This window comes from Passer domesticus, chromosome 4 (assembly GCF_036417665.1).
Source record: "Passer domesticus isolate bPasDom1 chromosome 4, bPasDom1.hap1, whole genome shotgun sequence".
Taxonomy (NCBI): domain Eukaryota; kingdom Metazoa; phylum Chordata; class Aves; order Passeriformes; family Passeridae; genus Passer; species Passer domesticus.
The window spans coordinates 73,420,045-73,443,365 of record NC_087477.1 but is presented as its reverse complement, the minus strand read 5'-3'; the positions used below and the strand labels follow the sequence as shown (position 1 = coordinate 73,443,365).

Here is a 23,321-nt window from a genome sequence, read left to right as displayed (position 1 = left end):
AGTTTTAATAAATGGATGCTTAAGTAAAACTGCATTTACTTCATAACTAGCTTATCCCTTCAAACTCTGAGTCATCTGAGGCCAGGCAAGAACAGGAGAAAGAAATTTGACAGCAATTTTAAACTGTCAACTTTCTTCCAAGCCTCTCATTACAGCCATTGCATGTTATTGTTAAAAAACAGACAAAAAAATCCCAAAACAAACAAAAAAACCCCATAATTGAGTCCTATTCCTGGCTCAACCACCAACTCAGCCTGACCTTGGGCAAGACACTCGGTTTCTTTGAGCTTCAGTTTGTGCAGCTGCAGTTCTGAATAAAAAAAATTAAATCTTAACAGAGAACCAGATGCTTCATCTAAGCTGAGGTTTTCTGAGACAAAAAAAAAAATAAAGCCAAAATAAAGTGAACACTAAAATAGTTGCTTTTAAAAAAAGCTCTTCTGCCTCACAGCTACAAATTCCTAAGCCTATTTCCATTAGATTCAGGAGGATTCCTTAAGGAAAATGTCATATATACCAAAAGCCAAGCACTCACCAAGCTCCCAGTTGCAGGCTAGTTCACTCATTTTGGTTAAACATTTTGATTATTTCATGTGGATTAGTTTCAACCAAGTTTTAGGAGTACTGAAGTTAACAGATGCTGATGTGGAAAGGTACAGGCAAAAAACAATTTAAAACTACACAACACTGGAGAGATGGAACAATGCAGCTTCAGGCTGCTATCTGAAACAATTCTTGGCTCTGACGAGATACTCTGAAAGGAACTCCAAGAACATCATTTGACTCTCCTGCCACACTGAACTGGTTTACCCTTTCCAAAGCTATGAATATATATGAAAGGCCCCCTATTCACAGAAAGGCTACAACAGTACCCCTTTTCCTTCTGAATCCTCCCAATCATTTTGGCCAGTTTGCTATGAATAAACAGGATGGTTAGTGGTTTACCTGACATCATGGAAACACTAATGCATGTTTGAAAACTCCATTAAGCATAGCACTTCTCTCTTTTCAGGAACTCTATGGGAAATGTAGCAGAAGCAAACCCTTAAAATCATATCTCAGTAAGCATGTGGAAAGATACTGCCAGCATTAACACTTCCATAAAGAGACATATTTAATACTAAAATGAAATTACTAGCTTAAGAGATTACTAAACTTTCCAAAGTTAAATCACCAACCCTGAAGTTGTGTCTCATAGCATATCACAGGATGTGAGCAAAGGCCTCGACACTTTACTACAACCACAAGACGATTTGATAGCCTGAGTATCAATATTTTACACTATAAAGAAGGTTCTCAGGCCTTTTTTTTCCCCCCTACTTAGGGCTCTACAAGACTACAAAACCCTTCGGTGAAGAACGCAAACCAGGCAAAAGACTATGCTTTAGGTGGCTGATCTCTCTGCCCTGATGGGCTTTTAGAGGCGTTTTCTGATTCGCCTGTCGGGACAATGTGATTAACACCCGAAGTGCCCCAGGGAGCTCCCGGAGCTGGGACATTCCCGTGTCCCGCTGTTTGTGCGGGCTGTGCTGCCGCGGGTCAGCTGTGCATCCTGCACGGGGGATGCCACCCCCGGGAGCGAAGGTGGCCCCGGCCGGAGGGAGCAGGCTGGTGCCGCTGTCCTGCCTGCAGAAAAGGCCACGGCTGAGGACGTGGCTGCTGTCCCGGCCTGGCAGCCGAGCCACCTCCGCCCACCCCGCTCCCTTCTGGAGAGCACGCCCGCCTCCTGTCCCAGGAGCGCTGCGGCGGCACCCGCACCTCGGCGAGGCATCACCACAGCCGTGCTGCCGGTCTGGGGGAACCCTTCCCAAAGCCAGCCCGAGCCCACGCTGAGCAGCCAGCAGTCCTGCTGCTCGGAAAGCACCTGAGCATCCATTCCGCATACCACAGGTGTCATTAGCAGCTGAGTGAGCTGCCATATCCCTGGAGGTTTTTAGAGTCCCTAGAAGCACCCAGTCTTCCCGGGCCACAGAAAATCATTACTTTACCCTGGAAGCCAGGTATCCCACCCCCCCCCCCCCCCCCCAGGTCCCACCATGCTCCTACCCGATTCACAGGCTCCCTTCTGGACCTGGGCGACGGCGGGCAGCCCGTGCTGCAGCGCCTTGCGGCTCACCGCCTTCAGCTGGCAGATGTTGTCGTAGGTCCGGCCGTCGCTGCCGCACACCTGGGCGCTGAGCTTGCACTGGCAGACGCCCTTGGCGAAGCGCTTGCCCATGGGGTAGCGGCAGTCGAGGCTGTCCCCGCAGGGCGGGTCCTCCTTGCGGCCGCAGGAGTCCCCCTCGCCCGCGGCGCAGATGAGGCAGCAGCCGCAGCGGTCGGGGACGTACCCGCTGGGGCAGCTGGGGCTGGGGCACGTGGAGACATCGCAGCGGGCCGGGCACTTGGCGCGGCCGAGCTGGAGCTCCGCGGCGTGCGGGCCGGCGCTGAGGGACAGCAGGAGCAGCGGGCTCAGCAGCGACACCCGCATCCTCGGCGGGGACAGCGGCGGCGGAGCGCGGCGTGCGAGCCCGGCCGGCCCCGGGGCAGGAGGCGGGAAGGTGCGATCGCGGCGAGGGAAGGGGAAGGCGGGATTTAGGCACACTCGGGCAGGACAGCGGGCGGAGGGCAGCAGGCCGGAGACAGGGCCGCGGAGTCACGGCCGGCTCGGTCCCCGCTGGACGCGGCGGCTCCCAGGACTCAGCTGGCCGGGCTGAGGCGCCGAGCCATGGCACGGAGCGCCGGGGGCAGGCGGAGCGGCAGGCGGTGGGAAGGCGGCGGCAGCGCGGCAGGGTTTTATGTGGGACGGGCCCGCCGCCTCCAGCAGCCCGCAGCCCCGGGCGGGCAGGCTCCACCCCAGGCGGGACGGACGGACAGAGCGGGGAGGGTCCGCTCCCCTCATCTGGGCACTGCGGGTAAATCACCGCCCCGAACGGGGAGAGCCCGGCGTGAGGCGGGCTGTGCCGTCCGCTGGACACCAGGGGCCGTGGGTGCCCGACGTGGCACAAACAGAGCGGAATCTGTTTCATCTGGGCGGCTGTGGCCCCTGTGAGCTCAGGGGAAGAAAGCCGGCAGCCGCTTTGCCTTCCCTCATGCTTGTCTTTAATGTCAGCAGCAATAAGGGCGTTTGTCGCCACTGCCACCGCAGGGTAATCAAGTTTGGCCTCTTAGTTTGGTCTCTGCCGTAATGTTAAACGCGCTCTTGGACACGAATCCCTCTTTGCAGGTGTCGGAGCAGAGACACAAGTAGCTGAACACAGTCCTTGTAGCCACTTGTTCTGCGTGGCACGTTGTACGAGACACTTTCCAGCTGCCAAAGCAGATCTGCTGGGCTCCCCACCGTCATTTGCTTCAACAATAGATTTGGCACTCTATAATAGTAATTGGAAGTATTGCCAAAGACTTAATATTTGAGGTTTAGGGTGTTTCATTCTATTATTAAACGTATTCAGTCAGACTATCAGGTGGAAGAGTGCATCTGTTGTTGAGCTCTGTCAACTGGTCACCTCCACAATCTTCACAACACGCAGAGTAAATCCTGTCCATGCGTGCCATCTTTATCAAGAAAGTAACTCACTTCTGCTCTAAGGTAATCACAGCTTTTACTAGACATAACTTTCAAATTAATTAATCCAAGTATGGGTTGAGCTGGCTATCAAAAAAGTTAAGCTGACTTCAGAAAAAGGATGTCTGACCTAGCTCACCCAGAGCCTATACCAAACTTTGGAAGTCTTGCTTTCTGGGTATGACACATCCAGCCTTGACTTCTGCCTGCAGTTCCCCTTTCCCTCTTTTTCACACAAGGGATAAAACTCATGAAGTCCTGCAAGGTTCTACCTCAGGCCTTCTGATGGGATCCTGTGAACTAGGTTTAAGTAGGCACAATTCACTGAGCTGCCTCAGGCTATAGGGTTGGAATCACCCTGCTGTGTTCTAATTAAGGACCTCTTGAATGCACTGGGCAGCAGCCAGAACCCCCCACTACAGTTAGTGAGTTAGTGTTTTGTTGTTCCCTCTGTTATAGGGGCAGAGTTGTCCAAGCCTGGATTTTCCAAGCAGCAGCAGTCTCACTTATGACAAAAAAAAAGGTATACATCATAGCTGAAGATATGGCATGTCTTGTGATAAGAAAACTGTAAGATTTTGCTATACCATACATTTTTCCACACTTTGAAAAGGTAAGGTTTACCTAGATGACTTTATAGCACAATATCTAAAATATGAGAGATGTCGGTGTTTTGATATAAACTTTCTCTTTAAGGAAATAAACTAATAAAAGTGAAAAGTGTTTGGCCTGAAACATGGATCTGGAGGAACCAAGAGCACTGTGTGTGTGTAAGGTGAATATTTTTGTTATTTGCAATGAAAGTTACAAGGAAGAGGTTGGGAACAATGTTTCAAATTATAAAGTAGTAAACACAAAATAGTCTGTGAGGTACTGCTGTTCCTAGTGTTGGACTGTTTTGGACAGACTATTTCATATATGAAATTTCATATGCTGGATTCCTGTTGTTATCTTCGTAGTCACACTTGGAGACTGCAAACACAATATAAGAAAACAGGGTGAATATCAACAGGTAAATACAGCCACCTTCATTGGAGAGAGTTTGGCATATAAAATGAGTTTACAGAATCTTTTACAATTAGCTTATCTGTCTGCATCTCATTCATTTAGGATTCAAAAATTAAATAAATCTGAAAGATGTTTTCGCTAACTGACGTCTTGCAGCCAAAATATAACAGATGAAATTATTTGTCTCTGATAAACATAGACATAGTATGGGATACTTTTCCCCCCAAAAGTCTTTCTTCCAAAAAAAGAGAGTGATGCAGAGAGTAAGGTTAGGTATAAAAATGAAACTCACAACAAGTATTGGGTGTGTTCCTCTTGGGAGCAGTGAGTAAAGTTTCTTGGCTCGATGACACTTGTTGAACACCTTTCACTAGAATTTGAATTTGTTCAGAATTCAAATGTGGCACTAAAAGCTGTTTAAATGGTAACTCATTCAGTAACCATTCTCGATGACTTGGAAAAACGAGCATTTCATGGGTTCTGAATCACCTCTGTCTGGTGGAAATGATGCTTTACTGCAGAGCTGGAAGGGAAGGGAGGTGCCTCAAGACAAATCCAAAGCGATGCAGCAAATGTTACTGGTGACTCAGTGGGTCTCTGTTTTCTCTCTTGAGGGCCAAATTGTGTTTTTGCAAGTCCAAAGGACAGCAGAGCATGCAGCCACCATGTCCTTAAAAGAATATCAAGACTTAGCTAAAAAACTCACCTACTGCATTCTGAACTCTTCTCTTTTCTTTCTTGCAATAGGAAAGAAAATCTCGTTGCCCTTTTATGAAGTTAATTGTCCTTTTGTGCTTGCTTGTTTGCATCTCCTGGCATACATGCAGGGCAGGTCCCTGGCTGTTCCTTCTTGTGCCTGGCAGCATATGTGTCATCAGAGCCATGGATGCTGGGCTCTTCTGTGCTCTGTAGGCCACATAGCTGTGACAGAGAAATAGGGTGGCACATGACATTACACAGAATTAAAAGTTAAACCATGCTCTAGTGCTGTTCTGGGGATCTAGATGATGCTGATAATGGAAGTTCCATTTGAATGATATCTATCTAAATTTATGAGCCCATAACCATTAAAATGCATACTTAACTGCTTGAGTAGATGAATATTTTCCACTCTGTCTTGTCCCAATCCATACTGGGTAATTATGTGCCATCTCTTTACATCTCTGTGTGTCTCTTAGTTATAAAAGTCACAATACATTCCAATTCACACACAGTCCTAAATCCTATTATTCTAATTCATCTTGGTTTCATCTAAGTTTCTTTGGAGTGAATTTCTATGTTATTCAAGTTTCTTGTTGTTTCTTTAGTATGGTTAACGATCAGAAACACTCACTGCTGTTGTAACCTAACTATACAAATTGTGTAAATTAAAGACCCTCTGACCTTGCCATTGAGGTCTCTAAATTAGGAGCACATGTTTAATATTCATCCTCACTTCCTCGTAGGAGTATTTTGAAAAGAAATCCAAAGCACACTTTAAGCTGGAGTAATAAACACTGTTTATTTATCAGATTGTCTGCATCTCATTTCCTGGACTAAACAGCAAAAGTCTGTTTGCACTCCTGACATTGCAAGTCTTACAAGCTGATCCAAGAGAACATCTGTCAGTTTGTTTTCAAGACTGGACACTGCAGAAGAAAAGAAGAAGTGGGAGGAGAAATAAGACTTTCACAAACACATCAGTTCAAACAAAGTGAGAACTTTCTCAGCTGTCTTCATAAGCCAGGCAAGCTGTGCCCTAGAAATATACCTTTAAGGAAAATTTCTTTCTCTTTCCTCCATCCCCTAAGAGTAATTGAAAAGCAGAGGTCATTTTTCTTTTTTGTGTTCTGCCTGAAACTGTTGCCAATAAATAATCTTTTGAAATGCTAATGAATCCAAAAGGCTATTCAAGAAATGCTCTGAAAGTATACTGAAAGCAAAGTAAAAAATCCAGAGCTTTTCCTCCTCTGACATGTATTCAGCTATTCTGAACTCATTGGATTTGGTGCAGGAGAAAAAAGGTATGTTTTTGGCACAGAGACAGGATGATCTGAAGGAAATGCCACAGCCTGCTCTCTTCTTCACTCACTTTCCAGCCAAAAGAACAGTTTGTGTTAGCATGTTTAAGGAAAGGAAATTGAGACTGTTAATAACAGAACTGGCCTAGAAATCATAAGCTATAAATTTTGCCACAGTCTTAAGAGGCTTTGTTGTAGCTGTGAAAGAGGGAATTGTATGTCAAACTTTATTATTAAGTTATTCTGCAGTCAAAAGATAAGTGTATTTTTAAGCAGGTGTTTAGGAACAAAATAAGAATCTGTTTTTTTATTGGAAAATACTGATTCATAAAAATGAAAGGTGTCTAGAGGAAGAAAGCAATAGGATTTGTGTTTTGAAGAGCTGTTTGATGTGTGAGGGTGTTTATAGAGAGACAAGGGCAGGTCAAAATATGTGTTTGAACAGGGAGGAATTGAGAAGGAAAGAAGGAAAGAAAAGACCCCTTTGTTTTTTCTCTCCATAAAATACAAGTAGCAAAATTTCAGGCTTTTTTCCTGAGCGGTAGGAGACAATTTCAATTCTCTGGTCATTCTGTCCAATAACAGGGACTTGGCTTTGGTGTTTTGATATTGCAGGTAAATATCCTATCTACACTGGCAAATTCTGTTTCTTATATAGTTTTAGAAACTTTTGGTGTTTTGCAGAAGCCAAAAGACGGGAAAGACCAAAACCACCTAGGAGTGCAGGTTTCCTGCTTTGCAGCCCCCTCTCCTTGCTGCACTGTGCAAGCTCATGTGGCTGCTGAGGGGGCTTGAGGGGGCTCAGCAGACCTAAGGCAGAGTCACTGCTCAGCAGAATACTGAAGTTTGTAGTTCTTTAAAAATACTGATATATTGATCATTACCTCTTGCTGGCCTCCAAAGGGAGAGTGGTGACACCAGCTACTGTCAGCTCAGTATGGAAGGGCTATCTGAAAGAAAGAGGAATCTCCTTCAAGTCAAACTTTTGTGGGTTCTTCAGACAAGACATGTTGCATTTGCTCTAACTCATTCATTTGTGTGTATGTGATTCGAATTTGTGGAACCAGCAGCCACATGGAAATGGATGTGAGTCATAGAAACTCCTTATTCTTGTCATAAATGGTTACTGTGAATTGAAGGAAAACACAAGCGTAAGTGTTTTGTTTTGTTTTGTTTGTAAGTGTTTTGTTTTGTTTCTTTCTGCTGCTTTGCTGCTGAACAACTGCCTAGAACTTCAAATAACTTAATCCCAGCTGATGTATCCCTGTGAATATACATGTCCTGCAACATCCTGCTCATCAAAAAGGATACAGTGCATTAAAGGTGACTTAATTTCTAATTTCTAAGGAATGAGTTAAAGGAGTCACTTTTAGATGTTTTCTAGTTGGCTGGGCCAATATGTTTCACCTCAGGATGCTCTTAATGAACTGCCAAAATCAACCTAGAAGAGTGGTTCACAGTACAGTAAAAATAAAATTATCTTATAATAAAAAAAATCGTCTTCAGAACAGTAAAAATAAAATCATCTTATTAAATAAAATCATCTTCAGAAGACCATAAAGTAATAAACAGATATTATGATTAAGATCATACCTTGTCTCACAAGCCTAATTTCATCTACAATAGAATAATAGGTATTGTAGACTGTGTAAAAGCTGTGGGTGTCACATAATTACATACTAATATTACTAATATCTTTGGTCATATTTTTGTGAGCAAACGGTGAAATTAAAACCTGGGTAAAACTTCGCAATGCACAACTTCTTGGTATTCTGCTGTCCAAATAGTCATCAGTCCTTCAAAGTCAATCACAAATTATGTTGGATGTTCCCGTAGGAGCACACCTTGAACCCTGCTGTTATGGTTCCTTCAGCTGTGTGCCAGACAAAAGAATAGAAAAATTGAAATTTACAATTATTTCTTTAAATGGAGAAGTGTTTCTGGTAAAAAATATGCAATTCAAAAAGAGCAGAGTGCTACACTTTGGCACAAGTAATGAGCAATCCAGTAGTGAAACTGACTGGCTCAGTACAGTTCTCCATGTAAGTCTGCAAGCTTATGAGAGACCCCACCACCTTACCTTTCCTGTTTCCTCTTTCCTCACTGCTGTAAGGTCTCATTTGGAATTCGGTGCCTAGATTTGCATTTTCTGCTTAAAAAGCAGTACATGAATCCGTTGGAGAAAATCCACAAGAGTGTAAAATCATTAGACCTTTAGAAATATGACTTAAAGCTAAACTTTAGAGCTGAAATTGTTTAGTCTAGGACAAAAGAAGACATAAAAGGGACATGATAAAAGTATTCAAATATGTAAAAGGGTGCTGAAAGAGAGTAACAATCTGTTATTTGTATTCACTAGGGTAGCTCAAGAAGAAAAAAACTCAATATGCTGCTAGGAAATTTTAGGACTGGTACTACAAAGATTGTCTTCAGTGTAAAGTGTATTTTTAAGTATAAAGATAGCAAAGGACTGGAACTGAGTTTGTGGACAATATGTGGGATCTCTATATATAAAGACCTTGCTTATAAGACAGCTTATGTAGTTTTTGTTCAGAAATTACTCTAGAACGAACAGGTCCTGTTTTGGAAAGGCAGAATCTTGAACTCCCATCCTACTTTATTTCTGATTGTGTCACCATAATGCAGGCAATCAGCCTGATTAAAGGGTATATGACTGGATAGCAGAAGTCTTTAAATAAGTTCAGGGAGCCCACTCACACTTTCAAGATTAAAGAAAGAAAGAGACAGATTGGAATTAGGGATGAAGGAGGATTCCACTAAGACTACTACAGACTAAGATTTTCAGTAGTGTGGTAAAACCACAAGGCAAAACCAAAGAGAAATACAGTGAGACTGAAAGTGAAAATGGTTGTATAGCTAGAGTCTGAGGTCTAGGGATGATCAGAGGATAAAGTGCTGAGGGTGGGGAGATCTAAGAGAAATATATAACAGATGGGAGGGTGGGGGAAAGAGAAACATTTCCTCCAGATGGCATGTATTATCTCCTGGAAGGATTGGCAAGATTAGAGAATCTTGCCAAGAGGAGGATATACTGTGAATAGAGCTATACTAACTGCATTACATTAAATTCTGTTCAGCAAGTAAGAAAAGACTTATTTTTAAAAGAGTAAGTTAGTTACTCTTTTAGAAATGCAGATTCCATGTATTAACCCAACTTGCTTCCTTTGTACTATAATTATTAGTATCACTCTGTATTCAGTACATAACTATGCATATTTTCTAAAACATCCCGAAAATCAGCCTTCTTCTGTTTTCCATTTCTTCCCTTATTTTTTTCCTTGATACCATCCCATTTTATGTGACTGTTTTTTTCCTCTTTGGCAGAGTAACAAGGTTCAGGGGCCTGCAGATTTTATGAATCTTTTTATGGTGGCTTGGCTTTGTGGAAGGATGGTGTGGATGTCACTGGATGTCAGCCAGTCTTTCTGTGAGAGGGTCTGCAGGGTGGGTGCCAAGAGGGATGGGGATTGGAAGACTGAAACAGAATTTTAGAATTAGTTAGAGAAACAAATATAGAATTAATTCTAGAAATCAAAGTTAAAAGTTTAAATTTATGAAGAAACCTTTCTTCGCTTTAATTCATGAAAGGGTAAATTGTTCAATTTGTCTTGGAAAGGGTTAGGATTTACCATAAAAATGGTGCTTGCCTTGAGTATATGATGCTTTTCTCATCAAATTTTTCTAATTAAACACTCAGTCCAAAGGAAGATTGCTGAAAAAAGGTAGGTTTAGGAGCCTTTCCAACCTCAAGTTTTCAAACTCCTGAGCTTTTTCCTAGTTATGAATTTAAAAATTAATAGCCTACATTTGTGGGGGGTGTGTTTATGGTCTTCTTTTTATAAGCCTGGGAGTTGTGTTTTTGAGCTTCCCTCTGTGAAATGAGAACTGGAAAATTGTTTTATTATGGAATGGAAAGTCTCAAATTATTGCTGTAGTTAACGTTTGCAGAAAAATACCACAAATTTCAAGATTTGCCATAAAATTATAAGAGTTGGAAATTTTGGGTTAAGTCACAGGCCTGAAACTTAAAGGCAAGTAGAACTACTTCTGAGGAATTAAAGGAAAAGCAACATAAGCACAATGAGGAAAATTATGAAGCATCCTCAGTTTTCCCTGTGAAGACAGAATGATGGCAGAAGAGAGGAGCTAGCAGAACTTAAAAGCCAGGGTAGGGAGATTGACAGCATGAGAGAAACCATGAAGAGGAGAACATGGGGACGAGTGTGGAGAAGATAAGGCCAGTCCAAAGGGCCAGTGTCCTCTCATTTATGGTGACTTAAAACAGGTCCTTGGAAAAAAGTAAGGAAAGTGACACTTCCATGGTGCTGCTGATTTGGAAGCAGCAGTTTTCTCTCATCCTGCCAATACTGTTTTAAACTGGAGCTCTCAGCCCAACCACGTGAGTCAGAATAGCTGTGAGCGAAAGGGCTGATGGCAGAGGTGGTTGTTACACCTTCTCACCCAAGCTATGGGCATTTTTATTAGCTCAGCCCTGTAAAATAATTGGCCAGAGCAAGTTAAGAAGACAGGTGTTACTGTTGGTCCAAGCTGTTTGCCACAGGGCTGCATTTGCTTACCCTGGCGCGTTTGGTGTGATGTCAGCACGCAAAGAATGTTTCTGCAGATAAAGCAAACAGCAAGTGATTTCATGAGCCTGTTTGTGACAGATGTGTGCAGTGTGAAGAAACATTGTAGCACAAACTATAGTACTCCTCAAGATCATGTTATTCCAGCTCATTAATCACTTGTCTCTGGTTTGTCTCCATGGATGACTATCTGTGAAAACTCACCAGTGCTCACAACAAGGCTTTCTGCTTGTCACCCCCTCCACATAGAGGCCTGTTGAAATTCTCTGTATTGTTATCAAAGCCCCACTGAAAGACAGATGGGAACTGTACCTTTTTCATGTCTGCTTCACACTCCTCTTCCATTTGGGGCCAAGAGCTGCCTTGTACAGGAAATCTCCTACAATGTTTCATGCTGAAAAAATAATGGGTTCAATCAGTATTCTGATGAATTCTTTTATCAGTGTGCTTTATCTAAGTAAGTTAAAACTATCATGGCTTTTTTTGGTGATGACTGGGTAAAAGAAGAATAAATAATAGGAACTCTAAATTAGAGGAATTTGCATAATGAAATTACTGAATCATATTGCTACAGTGAAATTTGAGCATAAAGCATGTTTGGAAACATGCGTGTTTTAAGGGTATTTTTTATGTAAGGGAGGAAAAAGAGGAGATGCTTGTCTTCTCTCCTCTCCAAAGAACCCAAGGGGATGTATAATTACTGCTATCCCCAGGACTTCTGTGCGCTCCTGGCCCAGTTTTTGGAAAATTTTACTAGTCAAGGAGTCATGCATGCCTCTTTCCTCATCCTTTGCTTGTCGTGGAGCAGCTGCATTTCAAAGTTGTTAGGAAAGAGCAGTGACTACATATGGAAGAGAACAAAATGAATATATCAGTATTTGCAGTTGAGATTAAATCTGAAAATAAACAAGTAATGTGATGTTCGTTGTTGAAGGGAAGAAGGATTCAAAAATTCCCTCTCTATTGGTGCACAGACTCATAAAGCTTTTCCACAGACAAATCTTTTAACATTGAATGTTTTTGGCAGTTTGAGTTGCAAGGACAGTTCTTTTATGGTTCTGCTGGTTTCTTAGTGTTCAGGAACAGCAGAAATGAACCAGTCAGGTCCCAAATGGAATGCACTTTTCTCCACTGGACTGCCATTCGGTCAGGTCAGAGAGCCTCAAAGTTCCAGTCCCACTGTCCCCAGCCCTTCCTGCTATCCTTAGAGAAGGAAGAAGGCACTGCACCCTTAGTAGGATTATGACAAGCTTTAGTTTCCCAAGGCAGTAGTTGAGGTGTTAGGTGTTACACAGTCCTAAAAAGATATGAGCACCTGAGAGGGGATGGAATTCCTCACAACCAGGTGGCTGAAAATCCCCAAAACAGGCCAAGTGTGACATTGCCAGGTGGGAGTCACTGCAGGGAAACTAACCCAGAACTGAAATGCTCAGTGCACCTTCTGCGCTGAGGTGTCTGGGTATAATCCCTGACTGTACATTGGCCTAAATCTTCTCTTCAGAAGCTCTGAAGGAGATGAAGATTTAGTCATATTTTATATAGCAGTGTAAGGATTGGAGAACTCATCCTGAAAGCGAGGAAAAGAACTGTGCCGTGAGAAAAGAGTGTGCCGTTCTCACTCAGAGGGTGAGAGGAGCTCCTCCTGACTCTCCATGTAACCTGTCAGCAGCAACTTCCCCAAGTTCTGGAGAGGTTGTCTCATCAGAACTACTTTATTTATTGTTATCTTTGTCCCTTGTCTGGCTTCTTGAAGAATCTCTCTCATTTCTTCCATTCATCCCCTGCCTCATCCACCTCCCACATTTAAAGAGGTGACTCTTACACCAAATATCTGATTTGGATGTGATGAACTTAACTCACATAAATTACATAATTTATCAAGTTATAGAGGTCCCTTTTAATCCACCAACACTCCCAAATCTTTTTCCTCAGAGCTTCTCTCAATCTATTCTCCTTCTAGTCTGTATTTGGATTGGGGAAGCAGTCAAGTCTGTCTGTTGCATCCACAGGGTATAACTAACCCAGTGAATTGTAATGGTGGTTGTCCCTACGTATCTTGGTCAGCATTTTGCTTGTTCTTGTATAAACCAACCTGCTCTTCCTATTGTTTTTCTCCTGTTAAGTGTTCCTCATCTTATAATATTTTAAAAAAAAACCTTTTAGATGAAAGCATTTATCATGTTGGAATGTTTTAATCAACAAATGGGAAGTCATCTGGTATCAATATTTAGTAAAGAAGTATGATTTAGCAACACCAAGATGTTTTTTCCCCATTTTTGTAACTCTCTTTTCTTGATGTGCATGAAGTGCCAACAATCTGTTTTTCTATTGTAGTTAATGTTTTCTTATACATACTTTTTGATGGCCGTGGTCTAAAAACATCTGTGCATGGACAGGATCACTTGGGATTTTTGTTGCTTTTTGATTTCCACTTCCGTCTTTGGAGTTCAAATAACGCCCACTCACCTGACAGCCTCAGAACCAAGCCAGAACAAAAGCCCATCTGCTGTGGGTGAATTTCCCAATGCACAGCTGACAGCAGATCTGGAAGGGAGCTGAACCTGGGGCCAAGTCCAATGCAGCTTTTGGTTTGTAGAGCTCATTTGAATCCAGAGCACACCAGGAGAAATTCTGGCACCTGACAGTGAGTGAAGAATGCAAAACTAGAGCCACAATGTTCTGTACTTGGTTTTACTGGTGTTATATAACCTGTCTAGGACACGGAGGTCAGTGTCTTTTCCCTTGTGAAATGTTCAATAAGATCTTTGATTGACCACAGGCCACCAAGGATCAGGTTTATGTTTCTCAGCAGTACAGGGTCTCTTTGAAGCACACTGGGCACTTGGTGGGAAGACTGCTTCTACTCTTTGACTGCAGCATCCAGCAGTCCTTTGAGATCACAGCTGCCGTCCAGATTTTAGCCACTCTGAGCCTGCATTGCTCTACAAAATCTGGAGAGATGATAACCTAAGTTTGTGTAGTGTCTGAGTTGAAAGCACCTCACAACTTCAGAAACCTTTAAATCAATGGCTGATAAGGAGGTCCTTTACTATGCAGGCAGGCTAAAATGTCCACAGTACACACAACTTCCAGAATACAAATACAGCTTTCAAGACACAACTAGAGAGACCAAACTGAGTTAGCTAATGAAAAGGTAAAAATGTATAGGGTACTTAGATTTCGTATTAGAAAATCTGTCTCTTCAGTCTCAAAGCTCCCTCTTAGATACCTAAGTCTATGGTCACAGTGAAACAGTTTCACAAAATTTGCAGGAGATATAGAAAATTATATGATCTGGAAAGCCTTACAGTTCTCTGAGGAGAGAAAATCCTTATGGATCAACCTGGAGGCACTGGTGAAAAAATGAAAACTTCAACTCAGTGTTGGTTATCAAACACAAGACGGAGGCTCTTTAACTTTTTTCTTTTTATTGTTATGGACTTTGAGTTATAGAACAGCAGAATCTCTAATTCAAGACAAGCAGATAATTTAGTTCATGTCATTAGTATCATCAATTGAATTCAAGGTACAATTAATTTCATCAAATGTGGGTATCTACTTTCAGATTAGAGAAATAATTCCATGTATTTTACTGATATAGTAACTTCATTAATATTGAGATTAGCATGGATACTTGAGTTACATGTAGACATGTCCTTTGCAACTAGTTATGGCTCAATCCAGTTGCACACATATGGATCTATTGCCATCTGAGCTGCATTCTAACTGGTCTGCAAAAGGGCACTGGCACTGCAGAAAAGCATAGCTCTCTTATAGACCCCATTTTTCCTGGCAGCCTTGCAAACATCTTGAATATATTAAAGTGCTAAAAATCACAATCTGCACTGATAGTTAGAAAGCTGAATTCAGACCTTGAAGTTAGGGGAGAGGAATCACATGCATTGTGTCCTGTTTTATTTGAGAGCTTAAATGGGATTTAGTTGAGCTTTCACAGAAGACACCCTCAATCTTTCCCTTGGTTTAGATGGGAATCAGGTAAGCTATATAAAGTACAGGTAACAGCTTGGGAGACTGAATAGCCCTCCAAACTGACACTATCCAGACTGCATTATTTGCTTTCAAATAAAAAACAAAGCTGGTCAGAATCAAAACTTATGCTTATCTAATGGCTGGTTTTTATCTCAGTCCTGTCGATTGATATCTGCATCCCTGATTCTAGATATGTGCCCAAGACCCAGATTTTATAATACTGCCAATGAAGTTTGATTCAGTTAACAAGCTCCAGAGCTCTGTAGTGGGAAGTTACTTTGTAGTCTCAGCAGTCCCAGTAAAGGCAAAGCAGGTCTGGCAATTGCCTGACAGCTGAGGGTTGGGACAGGGCAGTCACCACAAAAGTTACAGTGGAGAAATGTTGTACAATGCAAAAATGTGGCTATGATGGGTTCTGATTAACATTTTCAGGAATTTCTGTCAGGCACTGAGCATCCTCACTGCTTATCAGATTCAAAGAAATTGGAGAGGGGTCTAGAGCATTCCTAAAGCTTGCTGGACAATCCAGCATATCCATTCTCTCATAGCAGTGGTGGTGTTCCTGCTGACTCCAGATCAACAGGAGAGGAACTCAAAGCCCACTTCTGCTGCCAAAACTCTCAGAGCAGAAACTCTTTACAACAAAAAACAGTGCATTTTTGAGTTGAAATACAATACATGTCATTTTCCTGTTCCTTACAAATATAAAGTTTTGCTTCTTGGCTTGCATACAGTTGTCCTGTCCTGACCAAGTTGGATATTGAGCTGCCTGTTCTCTAATAAAGCCCATGTCCATCCATACTGTTGGTATCTTTATGCCAAATTATGTTAATGAGTTTGTTTCACTAGGCATTTCATGTACACACAGAGAACAGTGACGAGCAGACATCTTACATTAATATTAATTCATTTCTTCTAAATTCATGCAAAGACTTGAAGGATATGCTTTTAGAAGGAGAGCAATATCTCTTTTTCTTGTTGTAACTGTTTTTCAAATTTGGCTTCCCTTAGACAGCAGAGAGTAGAAGAACGTATGGGGTTTATGAATTCTTACTAGCAAACTTATGTTTCATCTTCTTAGCTAGATTTTTACATTTGAAAATAACATCTGCTCCTTCCCTCTTTCTCAGTAAGACTTTTTAGATAGAGATTAGATGCAACCATTTTCTAAAATCCCAATATAATGAAACAGCTGAAAGAGAAGCTTAAAAGAAGGCAACTGAAAAAGAAATATATTCCCCACCATGATCATAACTCATAGCTATGTGTTGTGAGAACTCTAACAAGCTAATCCGCCTGGTTTTGGTTTTCAGTCACAGATGAACTAACAGCCTCTCATTTAAGTTACTGCATGGAACCACTGTGAGCTTAAGAAGCATTAGTCATTTTATTTGCATTCAAAGGGTTGTGTTTTTTAAAATGTAAGGAATATCCCTTCCTTTAAGAAAGGAGCATATCCTGCATAGCAAGGATTAGCGGAGAGGCAGAAAAATATGTGTTAGCTAAAAATTGATTACATAGACTCATTCGGGTTGGGCAAGGATCCTTCTGTGTCATCAATTCCATTCCACTGCACCAGCATCAAACTGATGATACCAGTCAGATTGTGGGATGGAAGAAAGTATAATTTCAGAAAGGAAGAACCTAAAATTATTTCAGTGTATGTGTATGAAATTAAGGACCTTGAACTGTTCTGATCTCTCTCCTGTAGAAAACACAAGCAAGATTTGCATTATTTTTCCCAACTTTCTCTTTAATAGCCTCAGTATGATATCCGTTGGTACACATTTTAATTCTAAATATTTGTTATTTCTTTTCCCACTGTTTATTTCAAGAATGTTACTAAAAATCTTTCAGTAAGTAGTTATCAGCAGATTACTTGAGACTTAGCAACCATGCTTTTGCCACATAGCAAAGAAGGTAATCTAGGGCCTTCAGCTTGTCTGCTTCATTAAGGCTTGTAGCAGTTAATGAAAACTTCTAATTGTGGAAATATGCTTCTATTCAAGGGAAGCCATACCAAAAGGCAGTAACTTTGTTCACATCAGGCTTCCTTTTTCAAGAGCTCACTCAAGTTTGTTGTAGTTTTTACACTGCTTCCATTTGGCATTGGGTCAAGCCTCTTCAATGATAAGTTTGAAACCCTCATAGATAGGAGAATATTCTATGCAATAATAATTCAAAGAAATTACCATGCTGCAGTGGAGCATAGCGGAAAATTTTGCTATTGTAGGAATTCTAGTCTTTCATTTTGGTTTTGACCTAAAAATTATCTGACATGCTATAGACAGATAAATTGTTACCATTTTTTCATTGTATACGTTGTTTGAAGCAAGCTCAAGCAGCTGTTTTCAGTATGTTGTCTATTTTTTTTAATGTTAGTCTCATTATCCCTTACTGCAGTGCTATCACTACATTTCATAGGAAGGCAGAAATTATTTAAAAAAAAAAAGAACTATATTATCCTTAACTCACTGGCAATGTGTCCTTCATTTCTCAGAGACTGATAAAGCAGGGCTCAGTTGGGCTTGGGAGTGTTTGACCTTTATTTCAACAGATATCTAAGTCAATATATGTCTTGTTTTACCGCAGATAGAAAACCAGTCTGACAGGGTTACATGGCAGTACACCGCAGACTCTTACAAGGTAGGATATCTCATTTCCCAAAGAACCATAAGGTAACAGCTTTTTTCACAGGAAGCATTTCTAGGACATCACTGTGTAAGGTCACAGGGAAAGAGTCTTTGGCTTCCTTCCCAAAGAGCTCCTGAAAACAATATTTGTGCTTAAATCAAAGATGTCCAGACTGTTGAATGGAAGACAGAACAAAACTGAATTTCTGTGGGCAGAACATTTCTGTGGGCAGAAAATTTCTGTGAAATAGTGCTGTGTTCCATGCTACTTCCATGTTACTTATGATGATCATTTTATGGGTTTTTATTTTGGTTTGTCTGGGTTTTTTTAATTATGTGTTTTTTTACTTTAATTTAGAAGTTTCCAGTATGGTGTGATTTTTTTTTTTTTGTGGCCTACATTATTAGCTATTGTTTCTAATTCTTAGTAGTTCTGTCACCTTTTCTATTAGACTATAACATTTTAGGGAAGAGATTATGGTCTTCATTCTACAGGCATAATTTTGTCTACACACATGAGAGTATATGGACATATGTGTGAAGGAATTTCTTTTCAGACCTCTGGGGACCATTTTTGGTTCTCTTTAAGGCTTTGATGATATGTTCTCTGTATTGTCTGCTCTGTTACACTTCGGGTAATACTGGTAGAGGTCCTAGAAGCTGTTTATGTGAGAGGTTAGAAACTCATTTACACAAGGTGTTATTCTCCCAGCCAGATTCATAATTCTCTCCTACAGAAAAATGGGATTTGTTTTGCTTTCCCTTAAGGACTCATGACATAGGTCAAGATTTTCCATGGACAAATACAATTAGCACTGGTATCATTTCATAACTCAAAACGGCTCATAAATCCACAGAAATTTTCCATTAGTGAGAGATAAATTTATCTCAGAAATCCATTTTTATGAAACCCACAAACAAAATATTCTTGAATTCATCTCCTTTTATATGCATGGTAGTAGCCATTTTGCCTTGAGGTGCGTTTGGAATTATTGAATTTTCAATTTAAAATTTAATAAAAACATAACTTATTGATCTCACTCTTCTTTCCTCACTAAGTTGCTGGTCCTATAAAGGAAAAAAAAATTCTGCACATTTCTAAACTTAAAAATTATGCTAAATATTTCATTTCCCCAGCATTTTATATACTTTTTCTCCAAAAGGAAAGTAATTTTTAATTAAAAAATAATAATTTAAGAATCATTTACAATCAGTACTGCTTATAGTAATGGGCTATTCTTAATAGGAAAACCAGGACCACATTCTGCCTTATGGCACATAAGGGCAAACATGAGGGCTGGAAACCACAGCTTTAGTGTTGTCTTTTCAGTCCACTAGTCTCAAGCAAAAATATGGCTATCCATTGAAATTGAAGTAGTTCAGCAAGACTAATCAGAAGATAGTAATTAGGATCAAGGTCTTGTGACAGGCATATTCTATAAATAACAGCAAACAGAAATAAAAAATGTATGCCGTCATTAAAAAAAATTCTGTTGCTAAATTATGTCTAGCACCTGTGGAAGACAGCAGTCAGCACCCAGCCTATAAATTTAACATTTTTTGTTCACATAAGCAAGTCTCAGTTCTTGCAGACTTGGTTCTGAGCTTTGCCATTACCTCACTGAGGATTTGTGCTCACTGGTGTGTTTGTGTTTGTGTAGCAGTGGAAATTTTTTTTTCAGCAAGTATGAGAAGAAAGCCTGCATGTTTTTCAATTTTGAAAATATTATCCTTGGCAATGAAAGTGATAAACTGAGTGGCTAAAAATGGTGTACTTTCTAGGGTATATTTCTTGGTTTGTACCTGAAATAGGACACCAAACTCAATTACAACAAATCTCTCAGGTGACAAAATTAGCACAGTAGCATGAGCTCTGCTAATTAACCATGAGAAGGTGCTCATTAATCTAAATTTTTGGAGTTACGTAGTGATACAAATAATTTATTGCACATATTACTGATTTGATACCATGGAATGGTTGCATGCACCTTTATAACTTTTGCAGTGTTACTGGAGAAATACTGTAGTCACTAGAAAAGCAGTTGTGTTTTAGTCTTCAGGGTGCTTGCCTGAGTTCTCATCAACTTCAAACCACAGTGCCCAAAGCAGAAAGGCCAATATAGGACAATCAACAAAGTCACTTGGATGTGTAATGGAAGTTTCCAACACTGAGATCATAGTGCTTCACACACAACTGAGACCCAGCAAAAGCAGGTATATGGAAATTGCCCCACTGTTTTACAGGTGGGACTTCCTCTTCCAAAAGAAAACTTTTATTCCAATAAAGATCTGCTTTTGGAACTGCAAAGCCCACGTATGACTATCTGTGACCTTTGGATAAATACTAAGATATTCAGTAATGGTATCCATCAGTTTGTGGGAAACCACAAAGCCAGAGAGGCCCTGTGTGATTTCACAGTCTTGTTGACCTGTTTGGAACATTCTGTTACAACTTCCTCCATTTTCTATTACCTTTTCCCCAAAATTAACAGTGCCTGAAGATTAGGGAGGGCAACCTGTTGCTATTACTTTTTTTAAAAGACTGATTTATTAGGGAAGTTTAAAACTGCTTTCTAGATTGAGATGTAAATCAAAATAAGCAAAGGAATATTTTATTAGCAGATTCTGATGGGACTTAAATTTGAAGTTTGGGCTATTAATGATATAGAAACCAAGGTTATACCACAGGAAGAACACCAGTCGGGAGAATCGAATGGCCAAAATTATAAGTGTCTGTGGGTTTCAAATTGCTTTAAACAGCTGATAAGCATGACTTTGGAGTTCTGGAGCTTTGGTTTCAGGTGCTGAATATCTGTCTATTCGTCTGTCTAGCTCACACAATAGTACTTAAAAGTATTTTCACTGAGGGCAGTGGACATAAAAGTGATGTAAGAAGAAGAAGAAACAAATAAGAAGAATTACTGGAAAATATTGTGTCATGCTTCACCCACTATTACATCTGATTCTTCCTGATAAATATTGTAAAATTTTGCAAGTAGCCTCATTTTGCAGTTACCATTAGAGAGTCTGACATTCAGCTGAAATAAAAATCTGCATATGAAATAATTCTGCCTATAAAAATGTTTTAGTAGTGGAAATGAATTTCTGAGCAGACCAGTAACATGCAATTGATGTAACATTCCTGTTCTAAATTATGGGTTTATAGTCCACAGCTGTTCATTAACCTACACTCCTCTCTCAATCTCATTTCCCAGTGGACAGGCACCCATAGCAGAATCATCAGTCTTGGTAAGTAATTGTTTCTGCATCAGCCTGGAGACTGAACTATCCTCCCATAAACTGAGAAAGCCTTTTAGCATCATGTATTTCATGCTGTGCCTGTGCTGTGCCCGTACAGATAAAGAAATTATGTCTGTCTCTTTTGCTGTCATATCTACTTTCATTCACAAGCACTAAGCTTGTCTGAGCACAAGAATAATACAATGGAAAAGTTAAATCTTCCAAAAAGATTTTTTATTGTTTAGCTTGGGTTTACCAAAGCCCATGCAGTCACTGTAGGATACGTCATTCCTTACTAAGCATCTATCCAGTGTTTTGGTATAACCACCATTCAAAATCTCTCCTGAGCTCTTCAACCTGATTAAATCCCATGACACTTTCAGCTTTCTCACTGGTCACAAGCACATTAGCACTGACAGTACCAAAGATATGGCTATAGCCTAAAAAGTCTGAAAGAAAACAGGCTGCCCCTATCTCTTGCTCTAGTGATGTAAGCATGGTTTATTCCTACAGAGCACAACCAAGTGAAATAATGCCTTTGTAGTTAGTGGTTGGACAACTAGACATGAAAGAGTCTGAATCACCATCTTCTTTGGCTTCTATCCACTATAGTCTGGGACCTTTACAGATGGAAGGCTTTTGATCCCTCCAGCTAAAGCTGTCTATTTTGTCAAATTAAATCCTGAAAGCATGCAAATGCAAAGGTTCAGATGGATCCCTAGGGATCTAGTGCAACCCTGGTGCCCTGAGGCAGAAATACCTACTGCCAGGGCACCAAATATTAAAAAAAATATTTATCTAATTTGGTTTTTAAAAGTGCAATGAATGTGACCCTCTGTATGTGACAGATCTTGGTATTTTAATAAAGTACTCTTTCTATTATGAAAATATACAGTATAAATTGTTTTGCTTTCCCCTGCAGATGAGAGGAGCTATCCTCTTTGTAAAAGACTTTTACATTGTCAAGCCTGTTATATCTGCCCTCAGTCTGTTCTAGACTAAACAAACATTACTCCTTCCATAAAGTTCATATTTTCTAAACTTCTTATCAGTTTTATTGTTCCTCTTTGTGCTCTAATTTGTCAACATGTTTCTTCTCTTGAGTTGTGCCTAAACTGGATACAGTCCCAAGATCTCAGTGGTCAGAGAATAAATTTATCTCTGTTGTCCATGACACTTCTACTGATTTGAAGCTTGCCATTTTTGTACTGCAGCCAAAATGTTTATTAATGTCTGACTTGCCACCCATCACACTCCCCACCTGCCTGTCACCCAGTCAGCTATTCCCCTTCCACATCTATTTTCCATAATACAGGCCTTTAACACAAGTTTCCTTTCTCAAAGAGGTTTGAATTCTGATCCTGCCCTTAATAGGGGCATTTAGCCCCTTCCAATTTGCCATTAAAGGCAAATTATATATATCCAGATTTCTTCAAAAGAAGGTTGATGTTTGAAATCCTTTCTATTTTGATAGTAGGAAGTCCCAGCTGCTTGTTTTCAAATTCTTTATAAATCACATATTTACATTGTGTATTCCTGTAAAACAATATGTGTGAAATGACATTGTTTTACTAAATATGTAATTTATGACTTCAACTTCATCCACTGTCCCATTAAAGCATTTATCCTGGGAAACTCTGACGTGTGAGCTCAAGGACATTTTACCATCATCTTGGTGCTTCCTACTGCCAGTTTTATGCCAGTGGCAGATATTATGCCTTTGTTTTATTAAATCCCACTTCTGAGATCGTTTGTTGCTACAGGTTTCTCAAAGTATAAGGACAATGGCAATCCAAGAATTGCAAAATTGTTGTCAAATCTAAACTGCAGAGACTTTGTTCTTTCCTGCTGCACTCTCTATAATAATAAAGAATACCATCCAAGAGTAGGCTCTTGGGATTGAACCAAATTAATATTGGAAAAGGATGTGTGAAATAAATTTGTTACAAGATCTTTTATTTTAATAAGTTCAATTATATATACATAAACCTACTTTTAAGTAATGATTTAAGCCTCAACAATAATGAAAATTTATTTGCATGGTGCTTTATTCCAGGGGTTTTATTAGTTTGTTTTCATTCATGAAAGATGAATTTAAAGAATGAACATGATTTTAATGTGCAGGACCAAATTAAAAATTATACTTTACTCCACACAGAAAAGAGCTACACCTCCCCTTAGTAGACAGAGAATTTGAAAGGAAGAAAATAGCTTCAGGTTGGTTTCTGATGTTTTTTTTTTAAACTGGTTGAATATAACCCATTTTGTTTTCCACCACTTACTCAGTAGCATTGCCTCA

General features: G+C 40.3%; 1 protein-coding gene and 1 long non-coding RNA gene across 3 annotated transcripts in view; one reads left to right on the top strand and one right to left on the bottom strand.

Annotated features, from left to right (window-relative positions):
- The window catches only part of HTRA3 (HtrA serine peptidase 3), a 25,318-nt gene extending 22,584 nt beyond the window's left edge, over nt 1–2,734 (bottom strand). Inside the window, exon 1 of the mRNA XM_064418782.1 lies at nt 2,047–2,734. Within this exon, the coding sequence (XP_064274852.1) occupies nt 2,047–2,470 (424 nt within the window). The 5' untranslated portion in view covers nt 2,471–2,734. The remainder of the gene's footprint in view (nt 1–2,046) is intronic.
- Nucleotides 2,420–23,321, top strand: LOC135299558 (uncharacterized). 2 transcript variants are annotated; one of them, XR_010361524.1, is made up of 6 exons: nt 2,420–2,540; nt 4,004–4,067; nt 7,783–7,875; nt 17,742–17,795; nt 20,998–21,031; nt 23,181–23,321. It is a non-coding gene; the product is annotated as an uncharacterized LOC135299558 (long non-coding RNA). The 2 variants fall into 2 exon arrangements; XR_010361525.1 differs by lacking the exon at nt 7,783–7,875.